This window comes from Pieris napi, chromosome 13 (assembly GCF_905475465.1).
Source record: "Pieris napi chromosome 13, ilPieNapi1.2, whole genome shotgun sequence".
NCBI lineage: Eukaryota > Metazoa > Arthropoda > Insecta > Lepidoptera > Pieridae > Pieris > Pieris napi.
The window spans coordinates 7,371,334-7,399,045 of NC_062246.1; the positions used below are offsets into that span (position 1 = coordinate 7,371,334).

A 27,712-nucleotide genomic window follows, 5' to 3' on the forward strand; every position below is an offset into this window, starting at 1 on the left:
TGTTATATTTATGATAAAATCAAGCGTAAAGATTTCAACGGAACTTGCATTCGATTCCCGGTACAATTCTTTCTATGTTCACTAGATGTTTTGCTCACGGTAAAGGTAAACTTATAATATGTCCCAAAAGGGCCCCCAAACAATATAATAAATCAACATTATTAAATAATAATAGATCTTTTGAGTGGTTTTAATAAGTATTAAAACCACTCAATAGATCTATTAAAAATAATTAGTTAATTGTTAGTTTTACCTCCAGTAATGGAGAGGCACTAAAAGAAGAAGAATACTTATTCTAAAGATGGAGCCTAAAAGCTTTAAAGCCTATTATAATAGTATTTCATAATGTATGGATTGTATTTCATATGTCCATACAAGATTTTTTGTTGCATTTATAATTCAGGCAGGGCTTAAATTATACATACAGTAGCTACCTTGCACAAATGATAGGTATCAAATACATTAATGTCAAGATTAACGACAGTTATACACCGGCTAGTCAAACAATCGCAAATATTCATTAAAATGTGTTATAAATTGATAAAGATTATCTTGATGTAGGGCCGATACGTCGTAAGATGTCCAGTTAGTTGTGAACCGGGTGTCTGACTCCATGTGACCGACACACACGCGCGTTTTGTTTGTGTTAGTGCCTTGTGTATTACGACATGGATTTGAGTCAGGTAATATTTATATATGTATATGTCTAGGAGCATTCGGAGCTTGTGACGATAGTAGGATGATAAAATGACGAACATTTCTAAATGAATTTTTATACAGTTTATTTTATTTTAAGCCTTAATTTATTTCCTGTTACAGTTTTTATCTAATTACCCTATGTGTTAGTAAATATATTCAGTTAGTATTTATTATAGTTATTTTCAGTTAATATTGGCCCCGCGATTTTTTTATGTCATCATCCTATCGAGCGTATACACTACTGATTTTTTTATTACATACACAATATGTGCGAGTTTATTGGTCTAGTTTATTGGTAGAATCGTGAAATAAATTAGAATATCTAATTAATTTCACGATTCTACACCATACTAAAGCTTTTATTAAATTTGATACCATGTTAGCAAATTAAATAAAAGGTTTAGGCGCCCATCTTGTTATAAAGTTCATTTTTATTATGTATGTATTTTATATATTTAATGAACTAATGAATTAAACATGTATTAATTTTCACCGCGACATTTTAAACAATTATAGGTTGTAATTAAGATAAAAAAACTCGCTACAAGAATAAGTATTTGCAAAGCTCTTTAAAAATATGATTTTAATTTGAGCTTTTTTCAACTCTTGTTTATAAACTTATTGGTTATAATCGGCTGATTCTGTCGGTTCTATAAAATCTGAAAACAAACTTAATTTCGAAATAAGCTTATATTGGATTTACTTATACTCAAATACTATTAAAAGTTACGTTTAAACTTCCCATATCGTCGTAACAACCAAATAATATCTATAGATAGCTAAGAGTGCAATTTACAACTGAGAGTGCATTATGCACAATCAGTGGCACAACAGCCTTTTTAGGTCTAAGCTTTAGATTTCTTAATCTGTTCCATGATTATTCGTTAATCTAGTAAGCAAGTAGGTGATCAGCTTCCTGTGCATGTGTGTGTGACTTTTCGGTCAGAGATGAGTTGACGCTAAAGCCTCTAGGCCAACACTGCTCAATAAAGGGTGACAATACTTCTACAAAAACTAAACAGTCAAGAAAAACTATACAGTCCACTCTTCGTCCATTCTATTTAGTCGCATCAAATGACTTACAGCGCCAAGTGAACATGTCACACTTCTTAAAATACACATAACAATACATCTTATGCTGCTAAACCATTGTATAGTAAAATGACCAATATACGAATTAAAAAGCAATGTATTCTCATGAATCGCTCATGTTAATGCTAATAACTAAATATATTAATGAAACAATGGCCGGTTGATCGCTTTTTGTTATAAATGTTAAATTCATTCTCGTTCGGAAACAACACGGCACAACATAAACTTACTTATGTGATAATTGCTTCAGCGTTTCCGGGCGTTCACGTTTCTGTTTTTGTTTATAATTTTGTATCGAGAATTTCAACTTTTTGTCACTAAATGGGCGGCCTCATTCAATAGTTTATTCATTATTGAGTTCTTGTGTCGTTTTATGGCTCGGAAAACATTGATTTGTTATACGTTAAGTTAATGGCTGGCTTTTATATTAATTTAGATTGCACAATTGTTTGTTGTTCCTTGTTTTGGAAAATAAAACTTAAATTCAAATGTGTAAGTCTCATAATGTTTAAATTTGGAATTTGTTTTTATTTGATTAATAATGTCGTTTGGTAGTGTGTGTGTAAACACAAAATGAAATAGTCTCTACTAAACTTTAATTTTGAAAATTAACAGCGACAGAGAGCTTCAGCGAAAAATTAATTAATTTGTGTAGTACATTTTATTTGTTTTTTATTTGACAGTCATAATTCTAACAGAGTAGCAACGTTTCACATAAGCTACAATTTAATGGCATGACCACCAAAAAGGCATAGTGGGCCCCATGACTGGTGTTCTCCTACCGTTTCCCTTGAATATTTTACTACTATGTAATATAACAAAAACCTTAGCCACAGCAACGCTTTTCCGGGTCTGCTAGTATCATTTAAATATATGATACGCTGAATAAATTAATATGACCTAGAGTGAAAATATTATACCTAGGTATAATCAATAAATGATATAAGTTTTCTTGTTAGTATAAATTCAATTTTTTCGTCTTATACTGCAATCCAATAATAAATAAAATAAAGTCCTGTACAGGACAGTCTGTTAGTAACAAAAAACATGACAAACTTGTCTAAATACTTTACTATACTTTGTTATTAATTATTAAGTCTCACGCCTCCAACAAAAACGTTTCACAATGATATTCGCAAATCAATACAAATATCAGTTTTATTGAGGATAGCAAATAACGAATAGAAGAGAACCAGTTAAATTTATACAAAACACTTGTTGCGCGTATCCTGATGGCATTTTCGCTTTCATACCAATAAAGTGCATCTGGAAACTATTACTATGTATTTGACCCGTAACAGAACCTAAGACCTCCGGGTTATAGCTTCGTGTTCCCTGTGTATTAACAATATAATTTAATTTAGTATCGCTTTTGGAGTGAAAATTAACTTAAGGGTCAGGTAATGACAATTATATATTATAAACCTGAATTTTCTATGAAAATTTCAATTGTAGCTTTAAGTTAGGTCAATGAAGCTTTCGATACCCAGCCTTGCGATTCTGTAACTCACTTTTCAAACTCACACAGCGGTTTTCGCATCGGCGGTCGCTCTCAAACCGCTGTGTGAGTTCGAAAAGTGAGTTACAGAATCGCAGGGCTGCACCTACTGGTGCGTCACTCCGTCCTAATGGAGTAATATAGTTCTGGAATTACGATACGATTTTACGTATACTAAATTACTATAAATTATTTAAATAAAACTGTAAACTTCTATAACGCCTAGCTCACATATAAAGGAACTCGTCCACGTCCAAACGTCAAATCAAATGTAATTCCTATGAAAGTCTTAGATAGCTTTTGCTATAATACCGGCTTGTTTACTTAAAGTATCCAAATTACTCGATAAATCCATCCAGACGTTATCTATGTATCAACTGATATGTGCTCTTAATAGATGAATGCAAAAAAGTATGTATTTAATCGTAAAGTATCCGCTTAAGGTCTCAGTACGGCCTGAAGTTTATCACTATGCCAATTAAATACTTCTTAATTATCTATTAAGTATTTTTTACTTTTGCAAATCAGTATCGTTAAGTGATCAAGATAAGTGTGAGAGAGATATGGTATCGTTACAATTTAAGGAAACCATATTTATTCTCCAAACCGCTTCAAGTTGCTATTTTTAACTTACTAAAACTTATTGATTAGTTAAGTGATGAAAATTGGTATGCTTTATGTGGGAATTTATAGGATTTATTTTTTTTCTAACTTGGTTAAGATGTCATCAGAATAATACAGACATCTTTAGTCAGATTAGTTGTCGGCGAATCAAAACTAATGATGCATTTTCTATTTCTAATTTGAAATTGCCGCCAACTTTGACAGTTGTTCGGGCTTGACATTTGACAGGTGACTCAGACAAAATATAATTCGCATATTTTATATTTTAAATTGCTAAATTAAGTAAATTGGTTTTAATTAAAGTTTGTTTTGAAAATTGAATATTTGCTCTCTTAAAAGCTATTTAACATTATAATTGATTAATCTTTGTCCACTGGGCGTAATCTATGAATAGTCGGAAGTTATTTGTTAATATGCAGATAGGTCAATTAAACTATGATATCAACAGGTGTGGCACCTGACCCACATTCGACAAACAAACAGATATCAATCATGTTTGTACAACGATAGTGCATTTCCATCGCGAATACTCACGCACTGTGCGAACCCCGATAGCCTATCAATTCATGGAGAAATATCTGGGTCATTTAGTATTTAGATTATTGTCATCTATATAATAGTCCCCATTAAGAAATGTAGACGCTACGCTTGAATCATTATATGAGTTATTAAATAACTTTATAATCGCGATTTTATTAAAGAAATGAGACAGCGCTAAGTCAGACGTACGCAACATGTATTGGATTTTGACATATATAGCGGTCTCTTGTTTCTGAATAGTTAGTTAACACTGTAAACAGACCCTAACTTTTTTCAATAATATCTATAATTGTCATTTTTAAATCTTCACTATTCTTATAACATTATTATTATTAATAAAATGATATGGGCATGCCTATTTTATAAGGCTGATTCTGGCTGGTTTTTTTTCAATAATAAATCAATAAATGTACTGTGGATTACTAAAGGAACTTAATTAATCTCAAAATATCCCGTTAAAGAAGTTTTATTCAGATGTGTATTTGCGTAAACCAAGGTAAATATTAGTTTCAATTATTTGTATATTTAAGCCTATTCTATTCTTCAGTATTTCACTTTAACTCTATGTAATAACGATGCTCTCTTGTTATTTACTGATGCGCAATAAGATGCTCGTATGTATAAAATTTAAAAAGTATTGGCAATGTATGAATCTTGTTAGAAGATTAGTCATCAATTAACTTTTATATAGAAACCTGGATATAATTTTTAAATAAAAAGAAAGTTCTAAACAAAAGCGTGGATGAAGTACGGGCCTGTTTTAAGCAGTTATTTATTTCTTCTCTTGAACAACAAAATTAATTATTTAGTTATTCATTTATTAAGTTTTAAATTAAGCTTATTAGTCTGCAAATAACCATTTTATTAATAAAACTCTAAATCTTTATTTAACATTCGCTCGAACAGTGATGCAAAATATCGTGAGGAAAACTGGCTTACCTTAGACCCAAAGGTCAACGATGTGTATCAGGCACAGGTGACTGATCACCTACTTGCCTATTAAACTGACAAATAATAAAAAAAAATACAGATACAGGTCCAGAAATGAGGCACAGACCTTAAAAGGTTAAAGCGCCACTAATTCATTTAATTTGTTATATTTTACATGTTTAAATATATTTTTGGTAATCTTAAATATCTATTAAAGGTATGAAAGTGTAAAAAGTTTCGTCGGCAAACGTTATCAAAGGATTTAAAATAAAATGAATAACTACGAATTGTAAGAGATAGTAAAATGTCCGTCCATATCAGAAGGTGTGTCTATCGTGCTTATCTCTTATCATTCCTCTGCAAACATTTCGCTGACCTACTCACTGTGTTTCTTTCGGATATTTTTTATATGAATATTCGAGTTGAATTTATGAAACCAAAATTATATGCTCGCGCCTAATTATAATTTAACTTACTTTTACAGTTTTAAAACATATGAATAAGAATCTAAGACACATAACATATGTTCAGATTTCATCATTTGAATGTTCAACCAACTGCTGACATGGATCACGTGTGTTGTAAATCTTAACATCTGAAGATGCGCGATACACCTACAGCTCACTAGAATAATATCATGTATGTGTGAATTAGGTGTAATTAGTATTTAAGATAATGTTTTTGAATAATAAATTAGATTTTAATATTGCTCTGTCATATTTATTTCTCGCTTCCTCTCAAAGTACCGAAGATTATTATCGTTAACACAAAACCAAACATGATAACAGAAGCAACAACAATGAATAATAAAAACATATAAATAAACCAATATCACACAAATCTACACACAAATAGACAAATCTATAATTTACTGTCAGTCATAAAGCACTTCAAAAGTCACTTGGCGTGACGCAGGCAGGCTATGAAATAGTGGCGGTCCAAAACGTCACCATACTCTTTCCATAATTTGTACGAATTTTTGGCAAGACAATGTACTTAAAAACTACTAATGTTTTTTCTTTTTAGTATAATTAGATTAGTATGGAAGGTACCTTGACCTTTATATGTAGGTATATTACAATTTTTTTGAATAATTATAATTATTATTACAATAAGGCACAGTGCGTAAACATAGTATTTGTAACATTAATTATTGTGTTACGTTACCTACTGATTAATTGTTATAATATCCGCATTACGCGCTCGTGCATTGTGCATTGCATACTATTACCATTATCTGACCATCAGCCCCCGGAAATAGCACTTGACTATCATTTCATTCATCTGATAGGGAATTTAAATATATGTGTGTTTAAGGGAAATATAAAAGGCGTAATTTAGGTAACAAAATAACTACCGCAATTATTTATTTTATTTAACAGCTTTTTTTTAAAAGATAATATTTACAAATGTTTATTTGAATAATATAATCAAAAAGGATTACACCATTATATTGTTTCTATAGAATCTGTGACAGTACCGTAGTTTTATGAAATAATCTCTAAATCTTGACTTACATTTTTATTAGGAATATTTTATCGTCTTATGACTGTCTTATTGAAATATAACCTGTATCAGTTCTAGGAAATATTTATCTGTCATCACTCTCTTATAAATTGTGCTAATTTCGGTTTTTAAATAAGTATATGTTCTAACTATTTATCCCTTCGTTCCATTTCTTCCTAATGGCTAGAACGCGAATAAGACTGACAGCTATCACCCTTGTCAAGCTGTAACTTACGCGAAACTTAAAACTAAGCATTCCATATGTCAACTATCCTTAATCTATGGAAATTAAAACTACGAGAAGTAGTCCAGGGAACCACTAAGTCACTTCACTTTTTCATAGGGCGAATCAATAGAACGTAACTTATGTATTGTACTTTGCCAAAGTACGCGCTTGTCTGCGTTATACTGTGTGCGGAATCATACTAGAGTGGCGCTAGAGTGGCGCGACCTTTTTAAATAAAAATAAAATAAAATATGTATAAGTATATGTATATAAGATAGGTACAGGTATCACTTATTCCACGTCATTAAATTTGAATACTTAGACATTCCTACACATCGGCAAAGAAGACAGAGGGTGTAGGCCGAGAGAAAAAGCCGGCGTAAAAAACTGTCGGTACTCTTTTAAAATAGCAAATCATTAAACAGCACTTATTTTAAAACAAATATCGCAAATTAATTAGAAGCAGCCTGTCTAGCACTAGTCCCAGGCCCTTTTATCAACTAGATACTCGTTAACTTGGGCCTTCTAGGCCTTGTCCTCAAATTTCTGTATCTTTTCGTGATTATTAATTTTTAATAGGAAAGTAGGTGTATAGTCTCTATCACACAACTCTTCCCACACGATGGTTTCCTTCACCGTACGAGCAAGATTTAAATGCGCACATAGAAACGATTTCACGGGTTGCATGTTACATCCTCTAGGGCAACATTCTAAACACAGTATTTAATTTAATAAACAAAACTGTTCTATAAAATCTCCAAAGCATAATTCAATTACCATCGACAATGATACAAACACTTAATTAGATGAACGCCGATAAAGAAATTTAATTTGCATACTGCGCTTTGCAGCGATATAACGTGTCTATTATCATTCCACGATCAATCAATTAGCATCACTTTGGCCGGTCCCGGTGTGCGCATTAACATACACATTACCATTTGAATACTCAGGTGGGCAGGGGTGAGGCCAATTAGCCAGGTTTGATGCTTGTTTATGATACATTGCTAATTGTTCGCACTTGTTTCGTGTTAAGGGGACCTTTTTGTTGCTAAAGTTTATTGATTCTAATGTTTTTAATTACGATATATTGTCAACTCTTATTGGTATAGGTTTTAAACGGTAGGACTGATTTTAACTAAACTATAAGACTTCGAAGACGTTTTCAGACTCTTCGTTATTCTTTTTTAAGGCTTTTCTTAAAGTATTTTTAGAACATATAATATATAACCAAAATTCCAGCGTTAAAGGTTACACTGTCACAGGGACAAAACTTTTCAAATTTGTTTTAATTTTCTTTTTATAAATTTTTAATTATTTTTATTAATACTATGTACCTAGGTTAATAAAATTGTTAATGTTGAAATAAAATAGTTAGTTTAAATTTAGTAATATACAGTATATTTGAGTGTTATGTTTAGTTACATGAATAAACGGTTTTTTTATCAAAATGATAACCTGGTTAAAAATTAGTGTTTCAAACTACACTTTTAACCCAAATTTATTAGCAGAAAAAACAAGACAATAATTTTGCTAAACGTCAAATCTGATTTTATTTCTATTTTTCTTATCCAATCTCATTTGACTGTTATTAATAAAAATAGGTTGTTAAGTCAATATTACTAGTTAAATGAATGTAACCAGATGTGAAGATTTTTACATTAAACAATTAGTTTGTTGCGTACGAAAATTGAGTAATGTTTCACCATATCCTAATTTTTAAGAAGAGACAATCGTAAGCATATATTTAAAAAAATAGCTGCACAAGTTTTTATTGATATCACGATATATGGAACGCCATAGAGCATTCCATGCGTCTAATGTTAAGTGAAACCGCGGCCTATGGACATTAACATAAAGCTCGCAAATGCATTGCCGGCCTTTCAAAAATTGGTAGGCCTTTTTTAGACCGAAAGTCGAATTGGTTCGATAAAACTTCTACAGTAAAACGATAAAACTACGCTCATGTGGAATGATTGAGAAATTTGATTGCTTGACAATATTATTATTTAATTTACTGTTAGAACGAGTCGAACTTTCGAACGAGTTTTAATGTATTGTCTCGCGCCATATCGTAAGTTCCTAAATCAAGTTATTATATCAAGTATTTAGCTTGTCACTAGCTTTAGCTCGGTGGTGTCGCAGGTTGGCGCTTGCGATTGATTTGAGCCACTTTCTCGCCCTTTATGGAGCTGGCGCTAGACGACTCCTCCTATAAGGTAATGTGTATGATTATAGTATTTCTACTAAGGGTTATCTTAAGATTCATTATTGGGTTAAAATATCACTTCTTCGCTTTTGTAAATATCGCAAGTGGATTGGGGTTAAGTTTACTACGAGTGGTTGTAGCTGTTAATTTTATAACAACTCTACAATATTATTTCGGATTCGAAAAATAAGGATGAAGAATCTTTGAGCCTGGGGTCTTTTTGAGACTTTTTGATCTTCATAGTTTTCTATAGGTGTTATAACTTTTCTTTATTTATTAATTTCGTCAAAATCTCTACGTTCGTTATACCATTAATCAAATATCATCATTTTCAATTAACGATGTTTTGAAAAGGTATCACATTTATTATATAGGTATTAATTAAAAGCCAGGCAAGTCATATATGTAATCTTTATTTATAGAAATTACATACGTTCAGTTGGAATTATAATGACCACAATCGTATGCAATGTACTTAAACCATTTAGGGCCATATAGAAGCCATAGTGGAGCGCATGCGCTGAATCATAGTGAGAGCTATGTCAGGCTTAATGTATGCGCGAGCATTGTTGAAATAGGCTTTACTTGTCCAACTAGTATCATAGACCTAGTGGAGGGTGGAGGGAGATAGGCGTGCCTCGTAGGCGGCGCGCGCGCTTCGCATTCGTCCGCAATGCGTTCTTAGTTTGAAATACTCGCGTCTTATTGGCCGTTGTACAATTTTCTTGAAGCTGACGCCGCGTAGGATTTGATTAATGCAATATTATTGTATGCAAATGCGAGGCTGCGTTGCTTATTATTCATTTCTAGAGTCGATGTTCCGAGAAATGTCTCAAACTGGTTGTTACTTGTTAATGAGTCAACATCGCTGGTTTCTTGTCGATTACAAACGTGATGTTATCTTATATGACTTTTTATTACCTAATTACTTTATAACATATATTTATTATTATAATGACACTTAGTATATCTTCAGAAAAAAAGGTAATACTGATGGGTACGCGATATTCTTGATAGCAAAGTCCCGTGAACTCCTAGCCATTGGTAACCTATTTTTATGAATTTCTTCTATAAACACAAATATGTACTGAACTGAACTTGAAATGACTGGAGTTGAGCCGAAGTCCTCTTGAAGAAGTGGCTGAAACTAGTTGTTCAATTCATCATAGACCTATTATATTATTATTAATCATTTTATTATTAAAGATTAAATTAAATAAAAATATGGATAAGATAAGGATAATTACCTCATTGAATAGGTTTCCTTTTATACGAAATTATAATGTAAAAAGAAAAAAATATTTTACAAATGGTATCCCTTGTACCAAAAGCTAAATTGTTTATTATAATATTGTTTATTATATTGCTATACGACATATAGGACAAGATTGAAGCAAGAGTTAATAATATATAACGGAAATAAATAACCATATTCATTGCCACGAATAAATAAAAATAAAGTTTCTTCTACATAAATTGTTATTTTAAAGATTTAGTTGATTTTTATCCCATAAATAAGATAAGAATCATGTTGACGAACTCAATGACAGGGTCCAGTAACCGTAATTGAAATCGATGTCTGCGTTTCGCCCCTATCTTAATATATCATTAATTAGTTAGAGGTACACCTTTACTTTAATATCATGTTAAAATACACTTTATTATATAAACGTGTTTAATTATCAAATTGTTATTCTACTATATTCGAAACGTTGGGACTATTTTGTAATTTAAATATCGATTTTGAATTCAATGCGTTTTGTGTATTAATATATAAAATTCACACACATTTCTCTAGGTCTGGGCCTCAGATCTGGATCTGTTTATGGATAATTTTTTTTTCGGATTTTTGAAAGCGGTTACCATTTCGAGTATTTTTTTGGGTATGTTCTAAATCTCATTCTTAATGGACATAGCCAACATAGCAGTTTGAAAGTTCAGTGGTTTATGGGTTCGACCCTACGACATCAGGGATGGCTTAAAAACGATAATTTTCCCAAACGAAAGTAGCTATATATGAAATTTATCATCATGAATAAATTCCCTAAGGTAGTAAAATTACCAACAACAATTTTACATCCATTTAAATAGGTTCCGATGGTTATGTGAAAACTATATGTATTATAGTTAATGGAAGGAATCTTAAATTTATATAACTATGTATGCTAGACCCAACACTCACATACTTATATAAAAAAATATCAATTTAACAACCAATGACCCTTAATAAATATCGAATGGGTCACGTTTGGTCGTTTAATTCTATTAATCGAACAGCGAGTGTCTACTAACTGATACTAATTATGTTTATAAGCGTAAATGCCTGTATTATGATAAATTGCTTGCTTTATAGACGAAGTTTCCTTCAGAATTCCTAGATGTCACCGTTGAAAAATTTTACATTTAATCCGCGAAAACATTTTAAATAACAAACATTATTTCGCGCAACGGACTTTTTCTATAAACAATATAACACCGAACAGACTGTATTCCCCTTAATAGAGCCTGTGTGTTTCTTATGTTAAATATCCTTTTTAGTAAATTAGATTAGTTTTAAATTACTTCTTAGTCTTAAGTTAGGATAGATCGTAATATTTCGTGGTAGATGTTAACGCGTAAATCCCGAAGTTCTTGGTTTCCCGACGGAACAATTATTATTTTGCTATCGTAGGTAGGGACATAATTTTGAAATCCCATATGCATATATATTTCACTTAACATAATATCATTTTACTTATGAAGTCGAGACTAGTTATTGAGATACATTATACTTTTTAATTACATTCATTAGTGTCACCATGATGTTCTAAACGGAACATTGAAAGGTTTTTGTATGATAACCAGTTGAGTGCCGCTTGCGCACACAAAACCTACAATTGGTCTTCAATGGCGGATTCATTCATACCTTTTGATTTGAAATATAAAGTTTTTATTTTGTTTGTTTTCAACAAAATATATATTAAGGTAATAACAGTAAAGTTATATATTATCTGACATTGATCAGTCATTTAAGAGTGTTCTTAGTCATCGGAGTGGTATTATCTTAATGTATAAGGAGCTTTGTTGGCCTAGTGGTTCGTCTAACTTCCATCTCTAAGGTCGTAGGCTTGAACAGTGCATCAATGGACTTTTCATGTGTGTAGTTAACTGTCGGGCGATAAAGGTAAATATCGTGAGGAAACCGGGAGATCTTAAAACCAAAAAATCGACGGCGTGTGTCAAGCACAGAAGATTGATTAAGGGCTACTTGCCTATCAGAAGAATGCCAAAACAGATACACAGATCTGAGGCCCAGACCTAAAAGGTGGTAGTGCCATTGTTTTTTTGTATCTTAACATATGATAAGCAAATAGATCTTTTACTAACGTAATTGAAACTTAATACCAAGTAGTGTCTTAAATAATTCAAGTATAAATTTAGGAAACTATGTTATTATCAGATAGTTTTATAGTTATTTAATTCATCATGGCTGGGTCATTCAGTCTTCTTTCTATAGATTGCACTCCGGAGAATGCATCTTGGAACTACACAATGTGATTCCGTCATACCCTTTAACTACGTTCGTCTAGAAGCACGCTGGAGTTTCAACCTTTCGTTGTTGACAGCCCCAATTGCCGCACTATACGATTTAGATCGTAGTTTCGTGAACACAGGAGTAGAACTTTTTCCTAAGTGACAGTATAACATGAGTTTATTTACCCGGCGGCTAAATAGTCATCTCCTCGACAGGCGTCCAATAGGTTGCATCTCATCTAACAACAGGTGGAATTGTGGCCAAACCTCTGTCCTTATGTGTAGGTAAGGTGGGTTTACTAGTCATAAAGTCCAGTAAATTTACAGACAAAAAATTATAAAAATGTTGCTTGTAAAATACCCACAAAGTATTCAACAAACTAAACATAGCCACTAATTATCATAATTACTGAATTATTCGCTATTTAATATAGAATAAGCAAATAGATCTTTTACTAACATAACTGAAACTTAATACCAAGTTGTATTTTAAATAATTCATATTCCGTCATACCCTTTTCAAAATTCAAAAATCATTTAATCATATAGGTAACACATTGTACACTTATGATCGTCAAAAAAAAGAAATGTATATGAAATGCTTCTAACTTAACATTTAGTGCCAGTTCTCAAATCAAGGGCGTAGAACGGAAGAGAAGAACAGGCAATAAACTCTCCGCCACTCTTTTTAATCGCCATGTTTTTTTACACAACGTTTGTAAGGAGCTGCAACCATTACACCATGTTCCACATGACATCTTAAGTAATTAATAATAATAACAGAAATTAAAAACAAACACTTGTCCTCTATCTTTAACTACGTTCGTCTAGAAGCACGCTGGAGTTTCAACCCTTCGGTGTTGACAGCCCCGAGTCCCGTGGAACTTTTTCCTAAGTAGTATAACATCGGTTTATTTACCCGGCGGCTACATAGGCATCTCCTCGACAGGGGTCCGATAGGCTGCATCTGCATCTAACAACAGGTGGGATTGTGGCCAAACCTCTGTCCTTATGTGTAGGTAAGGTGGGTTTACTAGCCATAAAGTCCAGCAAATGTTATAGACAAAAAAATTATAAAAATGTTGCTTGTAAAATACCCACAATGTATTCAAGAAACTAGACATAGCCACTAAGTATCATAATTACTGAATTGATGAAGTATTCGCTATTTATGTAGGCTACAAAAAATTATCAAATAACCTACTTACTATCATACGAATTAATTAAATGTTGTCAATAATTGCATCTATTTAGAATTATGCCCGAGATACACGAGGCTAGCTTTTCAAGCTAGGATAGCAAGCTTGTGTCAGTAAGCTAGCAAGCTAGTACTTCTTCGTGTAGACAAAACAAGCTTCATTTCTGAGCTATTTTGAACGTGTGGTCACCTCGGTCATTGCAATAGTACTAGCTTAAAATAATCCTAGCCTTATGTTAACAGATCTAGCGTGTCCTAAGCCAGGTCAGCAAGCCAGGACAGTACTAGCCTGCTTTCCTAGCTTGAAAAACTAGCTTCGTGTATCCCGGGCATTAAGGCCAACTATCTACTCAATATTAGCGCAGTGTTTGCCTATAGCTTGCGACTGTCATCCCTGAGGTTGTGTTCAATCTCCGGCTTTAATCGAAGCTTATTATGATGGATTTTTTTAAATAGTGGTTACTTTACGACCAGTATAACGTCTGTTAAACCTGGACTATATATTAAAAAAGGTCATATCATTATCCCAGCTGTTCACCGCCACGAATATTATATACAGAACGAGAAAAACTGGAAAGAAGAGCGCGCAAGATTGCGTAAGACTTTAAAAAACCGGCCATTTCAAGGATGTTTCGGATATTTCAAGATATCAACCTAGATACCGACTGCAGCGCCATCTGCCGGGCTGATTTGTGAATCTAAACCACCACCCAAACGCATTAAAGCATAGGTTGAAAGACTTTTCCCAAAAAATGTCACTTACATGAGAATAATACTTTAGATTAACATAAAATTCTAGTCATATGAATTAAAAGTAATTATATGAAATGAATTCAAAAGTAATTTTGTCTAACATATTCACTTCGATTTGAATGAATTTAAAGAAGTAATATTTTTTATATTTGTGGTTAGTTTATTATACAGCTGTGCGCCTTCGTAGGTAAACATTTTTTTGCCGTAGTTCGTACGTATTTTAGGTAATGCAAGATAACTCGTTCGACGCATACTTCTATGAGTCACAAAGCATTCATGTAGCAACAATATTTGTAAAATACCAAAGATCACGTATTACGTCTTTGTTCATATAATTGAAAGGAAGATCCAAGGAAGCAACATACACTTTCTTCTATGGACTCGCATTAAATGTACCACACCAGAGTGGTTCAGGTATTGTGTAAGGAGATGATAAGAGAAGATACAAGGACAAAAAGAGAGGACTTAGCATAAAATATGTATTTCGTTCTCGTATACATGAATTATCATTAAAATGTACTTAAAGGGTAAATACCTTGTATACGCGACGGTATCATGGCGCTGGAGTAAATCTCATAATTTGTAGGCGTAATGTCCCCCAGTGGCATTAATTCAGACATTCCGACCGTCGACGGGACGCTGTTTTTTGCGCACGCGCAGCTGCACCAAATCGAGCCAATGAGTAATTAATAAAGGCAATTTTAATACTTATTAAGTATAATAAAGCCAGTTTGAATATAAAATTTCCATATCTTGTTCGCATGCAAAAGTATTGTTATATTATGTCAAGCTTAATTAAAATATGTATTAGAAAAAGACAAAGGCTTATATGGATCCTAGGTTAGTTTTTTTTAAACAATTGTTTCCGGCTGGCTGATACATGAGCAACTTTACGTGCTCAATTGGTTGGGTCTCTTAAAATAAGCCGGAGTTATTAAATAACATAGATATAGAAAATAGCATTTATATTTAAAATTGATAGAACGAGCTTAAAAACGGAAGAAAAATATAATCTAAAAACTTTTAATAATAACATTCTAGACAACACATTTAAAACATTTTTATATGTTTTTAAATTAGTTTACTCGAGTGTTGTATTTTTAAATAAAGCTTTAAGGGTTATAAACGCGAATTAATACAACATAGTTTTCAGTGCTTTTCAGCAACGATGATTGGCGAGAACACATTCAACTGACAGGTAATAATTTAATATTATTATTGAGTGTACTGAAATGTTACCACGATGTATTATATCTATTGTCTATGTCCATATCTATATCTATTGTCGCAAAGTTGGAATTCTGCTGTTTTTTTAATAAAACAAACGTAACAATGTTTCGTAACCACAGCAAAAACAATCGAATCAAAACTGCGTCTGATTTGCGAATAACTACCAATAAGATTGGTCTAATTAAAATTTTGTTTCTATTTTCATATTATTCATTAAAATTCCTTAACATATAGATCCGTATCACCTTGACGTCCACAACTTAGCGCTTTTTGCGACACTGCGTACAACCACTATGTGGAACCACCTGCCTACCTACTACCGAACTAATTCGACTTAGGCTCATTCAAGATAGGAACGTGCGAATTCCTAAATGGCCGGTAACGCACTTGCGAGCCTTCAGCAGTGTGAGTGTCCATGGCATTAGCTCAGTGAGCCTCTTGCCCGATTGCCCACTGTAAGATGAAAAAAACAAATTAGTAAGCGATTCGCTGATGCCATTCAGCCAGAGAGTATAGAGACGGCATACAAAGTGTGGCCACCCGCACTTTTACCGGGAATCGAACGAAATGTTTTGCGAATTTCCTTCAACCACGTTTGACCACCAACCAATATATTACTAATTTATACAACCATTCCGCTCATTCCAAAATTAGGATTTTCGATGTTTTGCCCAAACATTGTCTCTGTGTAGTCGCTTCCTTTGTGTTGACTGAATTTGCCACAAAGAATATTTTAACATAGATTTATAATTATGTAAAACTATTTTCAAAATAGTTATGAAGGCTAATTTTATTTATAAACTAGATGACCCCGTGAACTTTGTTTCACCAACATATATATGTGTCAAAACTTTTAAAACAGACCAAAGAGTATGTATATAAAAGTAATACTATGAAACACATATTTCTGAAAGCATCTACAAATACGAGTAAATGACCACCATATGACAATTTTTTATTTCTAAAAAGACGTCAAATTTCCCAACTAAGAACAGTTTTTATTGGAAAATTCAATTATCGTTTTTAGTATGTTTCTGTAATTGTTATTTACGTTTTACCGTTTTAACCTTCCCTGATCTTCCACAAATATTTCAAGATCATAATTAGCCAAATCGGTCCAACCGTTCTGGAGTTTTAGCGAGACTAACGAACAACAATTCATTTTTATATATATAGATAGATAGATGACATTCTAAGAAATTATTGCAAAGTAATTTGTTGATTTTTTATATAGGCAAAGTGTGGGTCGGAGTTCGAAAACACGATCTCAGGGTTGAAAAGAGCCTGATTAATCACTAGCTGACTTATAGTATAAAATAACTCAAAGCCGCCTGCGAAAGTTCATCAATACATTCTCTCTTACATAACCACATTTTATATTAACTCGCTATAGTATTAATTAAAATACTTGAAATAAAATATTTAATAATTTATACTTCTCCCATGGATAATACTTGATCATTAGCTAAATTAATGGATTTATTTATGATATACGACGGTTTTATCTTTAAACGATATTTATAATAAGCTTAACATTTCCAAATGTATCAGAAATTATTTTGATGGGAGTCGGTAATATTTTATTTATTTCTGTTCAATCGAGCGAAAATATTTTATAATTATCTACATTTATTTCACAGAAAATTATTACAAAAGCTTAAGAAAAATTTAATATAATAGGAAATTTATTGTTACATTCCTGGGAATTGAACTAAATGCTTTTTGCTTTCTATAATATTATTGAAATGATACAACAAAGGAAATTATAAATGTTTTTGTATAAGAAATTATTATTAATAATTAATGAATTCCCATTAAATGTGAAATCATTTTATTCTTATTTATTAAATTTCTTTGTTATTTTAATAATGAGAGATTAAATATATTTATATAAATAAATTGCCTTGTTTATAGTTACCTAAGTGGTTTCATAACGGAACAATTTTCACTTTACGACAAAACACTTGTATATATTATAAAATTACAATTAATGACCTTTGCCCTCATGCTCCAATTCTTTTTACGTTGTAGTTAAATTAGGTAAAATTTAATTTTAAAATAGATCTCACACAATGCTAAGCATTCAGTGTAATTTAATTATTTTATGTCAGTGATTAGACATATGATTTTTCATCATCGGACGTCAAGGCAGAATACAAATTACCATCCATATGACCTCGACGTCCGTCGTACCACAACTGAGCCAGTTCTGCCACGCACCACCACTATGTGGAACCAGCTGCCCACTGAAGTCTTTCCGAACCAGTGCAACTTGGGGTCCTTAAAAAAAGAGCGTATCAATTCTTAAAAGGTTCTTAAAAGGTAAAACCAGCAACGCATTTGCGAGCCGTCTGGCAGTGTGAGTGTCCATGGCATCACATAACATCAGATGAGCCTCCTGCCCATTTGCCCCCTGTTACATAAAAAGTTCTTTGCCCTAGTGGGAATTTCATATTTAACATGGTAGGTCGAATTAAAATTTGTTTTAAAAATGCTTTTTGTGCTTGTAAAACGCTGCCTTATTTTGTGTATAACATGCCTAATCTTAATCACGGATGGTGTATGATTACAGGTATTGCCTAGCATCCATTATAACCGGGCACTGTCTCTCACCGACCCTTCAACAAATTGCAACACAAACAATATAATTGTAAAAGAGCCGGCGAAAGGAAAGGAATTGCTTCCTAGAGTCTTTTGATAGACCGAAAGTCGATTGGAGAATGTTTGAATGAGTTTCAAGTGAATGGTGATTTCAGTAGCAATTTTGTTTCTTTCGTTTGATTAAAAACGCCCAACTTTTACCCGTCGGAGTCCAAAGCGTTACGTGTATGAATTATAAAATTAGATTTGTGATACTTTATAACTGACTTTTATTTACAATTTAAGTGAACACACGATCAAGTCTAATTTATTAATTATCTGTTATTTTGTAATTCCCTTGTTTTGTGCTCTTCAAAAGTCATGTTTTGCGCGAAACAAGGTGATTCGCCTTTAAGATGTCTAATTATGTTACTAATGAGTTTATATTCGTCAAAATGGTTTTACCTACTTAAAAGTACTTCCGTAAACCAATTAATTAAAGAACTTTTGCTAAGCTTTCAAACTTCTAAGTCATATACACGACTTATGTATATATTGAAATACTGTGACTTTAGCGGGTCAAGAAAAAGCAAAAAAGAACTGAACTGACGTTTGACCACAATCCCACATGATGTTAACTGAGATGCGGCCTATTGGACGGTACGGCTGGCCTGTTTAGCCACCACTTGAACCTAGGTTTTACTGTTTAGAAGAGATTGGGCAAGGATTTCCACTCCCTTGCTGTTTTCACTAGAAACAATGCAATACGTCTAGTGCGGCAATTGGGGATGTCGACAATAAAGAGGTGAAACCAGCGTGTTTGTAGACGAGCGTAGTTTAAAAGGGGATGACAGAATCAGATTGTGTAGTTCCAATGAGCATTCTCCGGAGTGCAATCTATAGACTGAAAGGCAGGCTGAATTAGATTATTCCAAAAAAGTTTCGTTTATAAACAAACGTATGTAATGATAATTGTAATGATGTACGTAAGTACAATTTGTATTGAATAATATCAGATACTTTTTATAATTACATGAAGTATTCGTGAAAATTAAATAAATATTTTTCGAGATTTGTTTGACAAACTAATACACGACCTCAGAGCACGAGCACTGCATTAGAATAGATTAAAATACCGTACAGCAAATTGCTATAAAATAGTGCAGCTATCATTAAATAGAGAGTATAAACAACGTCGGAGTTGGTATTACCATAATTTCGCCCATACGCGGGTGCTTTATTGTGATTAAACTAAATCCAATCGAGACTGCGCTCGGCTTGCGCCCGCGCAGAGTTTAGTGATGTTAGCACCAAGATAGGCATATCGATAACTTTCACATTGCCTGATGAACTATTATTTAAAAGTAGTCTAACCTAATCAATTAAACTGTTTGACACTAATATATTTTATTTAAGGTTATAGAAAAAAAGGCACCAAAACTTGAAAAAAAAAAACAATGTAATACTGTGGCTTAATTTATTCAGTTAAGCCACAGTATTACAAGGGACATTCTTTCTTAAGTTATTACGTAATTAGCTAACCTAACAATATCTTAAAGTATATCAATATTAAAAATATTTTATGTTTTAAAAAAATTGATTGACTTGGCCATCGCATGAAAACACAATGTACCTATCTTTCAAGTAATTCATATTATATTATTTATTGGGTCGTGGATATTAGGGAACCATATCATTTATGTGTTCGACTGCCGTGCCTCCAGAAACGTAACATACGTTCTAAAACTTGATTATATAATCATTACGTTTGTTTAAACTTTGCATTTGTTACATTTGTCGCGTTTTAATATGTGGCTAGACTTTGTCACACATTATTAGTTTATGGAAATTTCAAATATTGTAACTATACTTTGAACTAAGACACTTTGTGCTTTTCCATTCAATTAATAAATGATCTTAACTAGTTAGCCTTCATGTCTTACTGTCTAATTAATCATTAGATTAATATTAATGTAAGTTGTAGGAGTTGCAAAAGTAAATATAAAAGAAAAATTTAATAAAAACGTTATATTCGATGATGAAAGTATCGATAACAAATCGATCATCACTCGTTGTGATTGTCTTGGTCGCAGCGGTGCAGTGATTGTCTAATGACTAACATTGCGCGGGCGCAGAACCACTGACCTGCACGTAACAAAATATACGTGACTATTACTTATTTGCTTAAATCAATGTGCGGTTTGTGTATACTGTATTTAATTTACTATAATTGAATATTATTCAAAGTTCCTTTGCGTACATAGAAAACATTGCGAAAGCTCTTGGGTTGAGATTTACCACTAAGCTATTTAGATATATACAAAAAAATGTAATGTATATCAAACCTAAATATGTCTATGTGTGAGACTTATATGTTGCACACATAGACATATAAATAAGCTTTATATCACCATTGATTTTTAGTGTTCCTCTTAGTTTTTTTTATATTGAATACGAATACGTCCCCAAACGAACATACGGGCAGTCATTGCAGCCCATGGAGACCCATTTTTAGTGGGTGCGTTGCCGGCCTTTGAGGTAGGGGTATACTCTAACTTTAAACTATTGGAGGTATCTCAGGAAAAACTCTAGGAGTCACTTCCAAAAGGATTTTGATTTTAGCTTAGGTTGCCTGAATTAGCGATACAGCCTCACTTCGCTTTTTCGTGCTTTATGTTTATTGTTGTAAATAATAACAAATTAATGATCATCCCTTCTATGACTGAGTGTTGATGACATCTTCGTTGTTTACCATTTACATAGATATACATCTATTAAAACGATTGAAACAACTCAAAATATACTATTATATATTTAGAACTTCCTGCACCAAGAAAATATTTCCTATAATAAGCTTTCATAAATAACCGAACCCTATCATGATTGTTAATGAAGAATGTTCAGTTGAATATGATATAGTGCAATTTGGTGGACAGCGCCGAACGTGTTATTACCATCCAGGGAACACTACGCGGCCGATACGCAAATCAACCCGCGCAGATAAATAATTGCACCCGTGACCGCTTCCATTATCTGTAACTATACACAATTACTGCCCGTCGCCTTCACGCTGCTCACCACTGCCTGTCTTCCACAACGAATCTTCATTACCACGCGATATACATTGACGATTTCATACAGCCATGCTTGAAAAACTCCGTAATGAAACGACAACGGTCATAAAAGTTTGAGGATCGCCACGTCGCGGTACCGAGGCTATTATTCGTGAAGCTCATTATAATATTAATCAATACTCTCTCATCCGTGGCTGGTATAAATAAAATCGATGCAGAATAAGGTTTTAATGTTAGTTGTGCAATACTAATGCCGGGTTAATCTCCTCTAATGATAGAGGACAATATTGTAACGACATTGTTGTATTTTCAGTCACGTCTTGTTTAAACAGAGCCTCTTATTAGAGAGTATTTTAATTCGATAAGATTTCGGTTTCTTTTGGATTAATAGGACAATAGACTGATTCCGGGAGATACACAAGATATATTAATTGATTTTGTTATAGGTATTGTTAATATTACTATAGGGTAGGTGGGTACTAGAACAATTGTCGCTTTTACCACAAGAATTCCTTTCACACATGATACATAAAGTCTGGAGGCGAATTCTAAGAATACCGTGGACTGTGAAGCGTACTAATACATTCATCGCTTGTCTATCAACAGCGAATTATATCTTATTTCGGCCGTACAATGCGCAGAGGCGATGAGAACTTGGAGAAACACATCGTGGTTGGTAACACAGAAGGCAAAAGATCACGTGACCGTTCACCAACCAGATGGACCGATCAAGTGAAAGACTCATCGCCCTGATATACACATGATATGTCATAAGATAGGTGATGGACAGAAACCAATGGTAACAGATTGTCCAGATGTTTCCTTGCTGACCACCTCCCTCAGACATACCGACTGAAGAGAGAGATACAAAGACATAGTATGACTGTTTCAGGACGCACCATGCTGTATAGTTGCGTTACGCTTGCAGTGCCTACATTTAGTGTGGGGGATATGTAAATAGCATTTTCTACTTCAAACATTAAAGTTTATACTTATTATCATATCTAATTAATTACATACTACTTGCAAGAAATGAGACTACACCATTTGAAACGTTACGTAGTTGAAATAAAAACGATTTCGCTTAAATCCATATTAACATGATATGAATTAGAAATTCATAAAACATAAACCGGAGACAGTTTTCCTGTCCACGAGGACGTCGATTTCAAACTTATATACAGATACCGGCAAACTTCTTGAGCATTAAACAATTGAGGGAAAGTTTGCGCATCGTAATGCAGCGCGGTACACAAATATCAACTGATTTACCAATCACGCGATCGACACGTCACTCTCCCGCCGCCGCGCACCACCGTCCTCCGCCCCCCCTCCCAGTGATATCTAAAAATCGCTTCTGGACAATTTGTTCAAGATGTTTTCCGGTATCTGTACAAAGATTAAGAAGTTAAAATGTCTTCTTGAATTATATTTTTATTTTTCAGTCTATTAATGCTAGCAGAAGCTGATGATAAAAATTAAAAAAAGACACAGTACTACCTGTAGGTACTGTAATTTATAAAGTTAGTTAGGTTTTTATTAGACTCTTAACAGTGCAAGAGCCGATCCAAGTTCAGCTGTGTACCAATTTTAAAGCGTTTGATGAAACCTACTGGTAAAATGGCATTATGAGCCGTTTTTACTTTTTGGTTATCAATTAATGTTTAATTCGGTTTTCTTCTTCAAAGGGTAAACCACAAAAATTCAAAGGGTATGACGAATAGGAATAGAAGGAATATCGAAAACTTTAAGGAAATCCGTCAATTTCTCCTTCAAAAATGATTAAAAAAAAATTAATATATCAAAGGTTGATTTTCTATTACTAGCTAGATGGAGCTGCCCTGCGATTCTGTAACTCACTTTTCGAACTCACACAGCGGTTTTCGCATCGGCGGTCGCTCTCAAGTGAGTTACAGAATCGCAGGGCTGGTCCCGCGGTTTCATTCCCTTTAACACGTTCACTGCGTAACAGGCCGATATCAGCCTGCCGCGGTATTTCCGCTGGTGCGGACGAAGAAATCTATGTCCCTCTCGCTGGTGCGTAACGATTATCTCAGGTGTTTGTAAAAATTCGACAGGGACAAATATATATTTCATCTTGCGGTCAAAATTGTAGGTTTTCCCCATCAAAACATAACGGCAGGCTTTTATCGACCTACCACGCACTGACGCTGCTTTGCATCCGCTGAGTGCGGCAGTGGGCCTATTTCAGCCCGCCCACCCAACAGGCAGTTGGCGACCCGATACCGCACAGAGCGCGCGCCCGGCCAGTTAGTGTTGTGCTATCTAACTGATCTAACGTAGCGTTCGATATAATCAACGATGGCAAGCAATACAAGAAAAATACAAATTTTGTAAATAGAGTAATTCGCCTTGCAGTTATTGACAGTGATAGTGACAGCAATGAAGAAATATTTTCCACTAAGAAAAATAAAAAGTATTTCTGTTTCCAAGACAGGCATACATAAGTAAAAAAATACATTTTTCAGTTCTTTTACGATAATTCTGTATTTTTTTCGATATCCCCTTATTTCTCTGTCCCATCACTACTAAAAATACATTCTAGTGCGGTTCAGGTCGATATCGGCCTGCCGCTTTTCCTGCTAAATTTCTCATTTCCTGTTTGCCAGATCCCGGGGCGAATCAAACCTAAGGAAGTTGGGTTCAAGGTCATTCTAACAATATAAAAAAAATATTATACATTATGTTTCCACAAAGTTATAGCAATTTAATCTATCCTAGTGCTGTTGGGTCTAGAAAGACCTGCCACGCACCGGCGGAAATATCATTGGGGGCGCATTTTGGCCCGCCGCCGCACCTGATGAAGAATTATGATTTTACTTGCCGCAGTGAACGTGTTAATTCGAACGTGATTAAGCCTTCAGCATGCACCAATAAATGGACTATGCATCACAAAATTTTCCACTTCCAACTAATAAACACTTGTAAAATAAAGATATAATCAACTGGACCAATATTTAGTTTTAATTTAATACATACACGTTAATATTAGATCCTTACTTATGAAATTGGCTTTTTGTATGGAAGGAACAAAAAGTAGATTTTTTTATTATTATTAATCCTTCGAGCCGTTTCTACAGAACTGGTGCCACGGCGGAATTCGTATTCGTAAAAAACGCGATATTTCAATTTTCCACTTTATAAATAGAGTGACGCAAAGAATAAAACATAAAACGGGAAAATTAAATAAATAAATAAATAAAATAAATTAATAAAAAAAATAAAAAAATTCAATTTGGAATTCCTAACCAAAGAGGAGATATTTGCGGTCCAAGTGGCCAGACAAATCGCTTAATACAAATGTATCTAAGGACCTTTTATATTAAAAGATGACCTCAGACTTATCTGTTGTGGATATAAGGATAAATTAACACTTATACCTAAGAATAATTAATACCATTTAATTAGGTCTTGAAGTGGAATGTTACGGATACAATAAAAACGTGCGTCATTATAAATATAATATTTTGTACACGTATTGGTCATTGTTAAAATAAATATCAACAATTACCTAAAAATATGAATTTAAATCTCGAAAGAAGGAGTCAACAAATGGGATGTGTTAACCCTAATTTTGTGTGTGACTTTAAAACATAAACAAGTCCTACACGATATCTATTCGACTCTAGAAACAACCGATTCGGCCATATTATATATAGATCATGAAACAAACATAGTATTTAGTATTGTCTTTGATTGACATAACCTTTATCCTTAGGATAGATTTAAAATTATGTCAAATAATTGTAAATTTATAATAATACACAACTTTAATTCGGTTAAAAAGTTTTTTCTTTAAACATAGTATTGTTCGTTACCATGGTTACCATTCTGCATAACAATTGTAGTAATGCCTTATCACTAAACTTAACCAAAACAATAGATTAAAAGATGACAAGTCCTTAATCTATAAAACATATAATTATCTCTTTTTGTCAAATTGTGTTTATGACACCATGAAAAGAGAGAAAAGACAAAGCCACAGTATAATACAATATCTAATACAAATAATATTGTTTTAATTGGCAGTACATTGCCAGTTTCCTTTTGAAGCGCTTACAGGTAATTCTCACACATTTGAATACATAATTAATATTGTCATAATCCTTCATTGCAATTAAGTGAATAAAGCCGTGTATTTCCCAGAAATTATTGTATATTTCCTACTGTCAATAACATATGTTTGCATATTAAATATTTCTTTAAAATAAATCAGTGGCGCTACAAACTTTTTAGGTTCGCTTCGGGCCTGCCCTGCGATTCTGTAACTCACTTTTCAAACTCACACAGCGTTTTCGCATCAACGGTCGCTCTGAAATCATTCGTGAAGCGGTGAGTGTGTTACAGAATCGCAGGGCTGGTATCTGTTTCATGATCATTTATCAATCTTATGGTGCCTGACACACGCCGTCGACTTTTTGGGTCTAAGGTAAGCCGGTTTCCTCACGATGTTTTCCTTCACCATTCGAGCGAATGTTAAATGTTAAAGAAATTCCATTGGTGCACAGCCAGGGGTCGAACTTACGACCTCAGGGATGAGAGTCGCATTCTGAAGCGACTAGGCCAACACTGCTCTCCATATTTCTTTTACTGCACTAAATTATATTACAAAAACTTACCGCAATACGTAGGCGTTCTTTCTAAATAGATTTCTTATTTATTAGTGAGAGTTCGTTTCGATAATAATCTTATATAAACCATATTTTCGTTTAGTATATTTGTCTGCTTTTATATATTTTACTACTACTCTAAATTGTATTGAAAATATATAAGAAAACCAGAACTTCTTCTTGGATTTGCGTCAAATTGCGCGGGCGCACAAGCTTAATAAATAAATTGAAGAAGATTATCAGCTCCCAACACGGCGCAAACTTGCAATAACTCATGTTCAACTCGCCTACTTATATCCCACGACGTTAAAGTATGGTTATAGTCTATTTTTAATTAACTAGCTGATTCTTGTGACTGCGTCTACGAGGGTTAAAAGGGTCCTTACAATGTTTCATAGTAAGTGAACCAGCGAAACCTCGTGCATACTTACCTACATCCATAAACTTAGAAATAAAGATGAGAAGAAATATGTATTGGAAGAAACCCTTAAAATAAAAGTACAAGAAACTTAAATTATGTTAAAAATGCTATATATGGCTACCAATGTCGCTACAACCTTTTAGGTCTGGCCCTCAGATTTTTGTATCTGTTCCGTGATCATTTCTATATAGTCAAGTCAAGTTTTGGGGTCATGCCGGTTGCGTCACGATGTGCACGACCGGGGATCGAACTAACGACCCCAGGAATCGCACGCTGAAGCCACCAGGCTAACACTGCTCTATAAAAATGCTATATACTTCTTGATAAAAACATAAAAAAGGTCTTTTTTTTTTCAAAATATACTGACACTTACAAGCGAACCCAAGTTTTTAGGGGCCCCATATGACAGGCGTTTTACAATATACATTATTTAGCTGTTATTTTGACCACCACTTATTTTAATTATAACCAAAAAAATCGAATCAATTTGACTAAAATTATTATATTATATTTTATTATTTATATATATAATAATTAATATAATTATTTAAATTATTATTTATATTATTATATACAATTTGACTAATTGGAATCATATTGTAAAAAACATGATTCCCACTGATATATCGTAACCTCTCTAAATATATTTGACGGATACCATATACTTTATTATAACGTTTTAATATGTATACATATTGAATACAGAACGTCTCCACCCAAACAGGTTTACAAAGTAATAGCAACCTAAATTATTAAATCTAACTCTATAAAATCCCAATCCAGCTCCTCGCTCCGTTCGCGCAATTATAATACTTCAACTACGCGTGAGAAGGCCCCTTTACTGCAAAATCTAAATATGATACACGCAATTATAACCTTACACACATGGTAATAAGAACGACAACAGCAGCATCAGTTAACAATGTCGGGAGGCCGACGTAGCACAAATATTATTTCTAAGAACATCCACGACCCGCTTGTTTATGAA

The 27,712-nt window shown here is 33.3% G+C and overlaps 1 protein-coding gene across 1 annotated transcript in view; it reads left to right on the forward strand.

The window, feature by feature from the left end:
- Positions 1-576: 576 nt before the first annotated feature.
- The window catches only part of LOC125055260 (silk gland factor 3-like), a 148,628-nt gene continuing 121,492 nt past the window's right edge, over positions 577-27,712 (forward strand). The window contains exon 1 of the mRNA XM_047657642.1: positions 577-683. Within this exon, the coding sequence (XP_047513598.1) occupies positions 669-683 (15 nt within the window). The 5' untranslated portion in view covers positions 577-668. The remainder of the gene's footprint in view (positions 684-27,712) is intronic.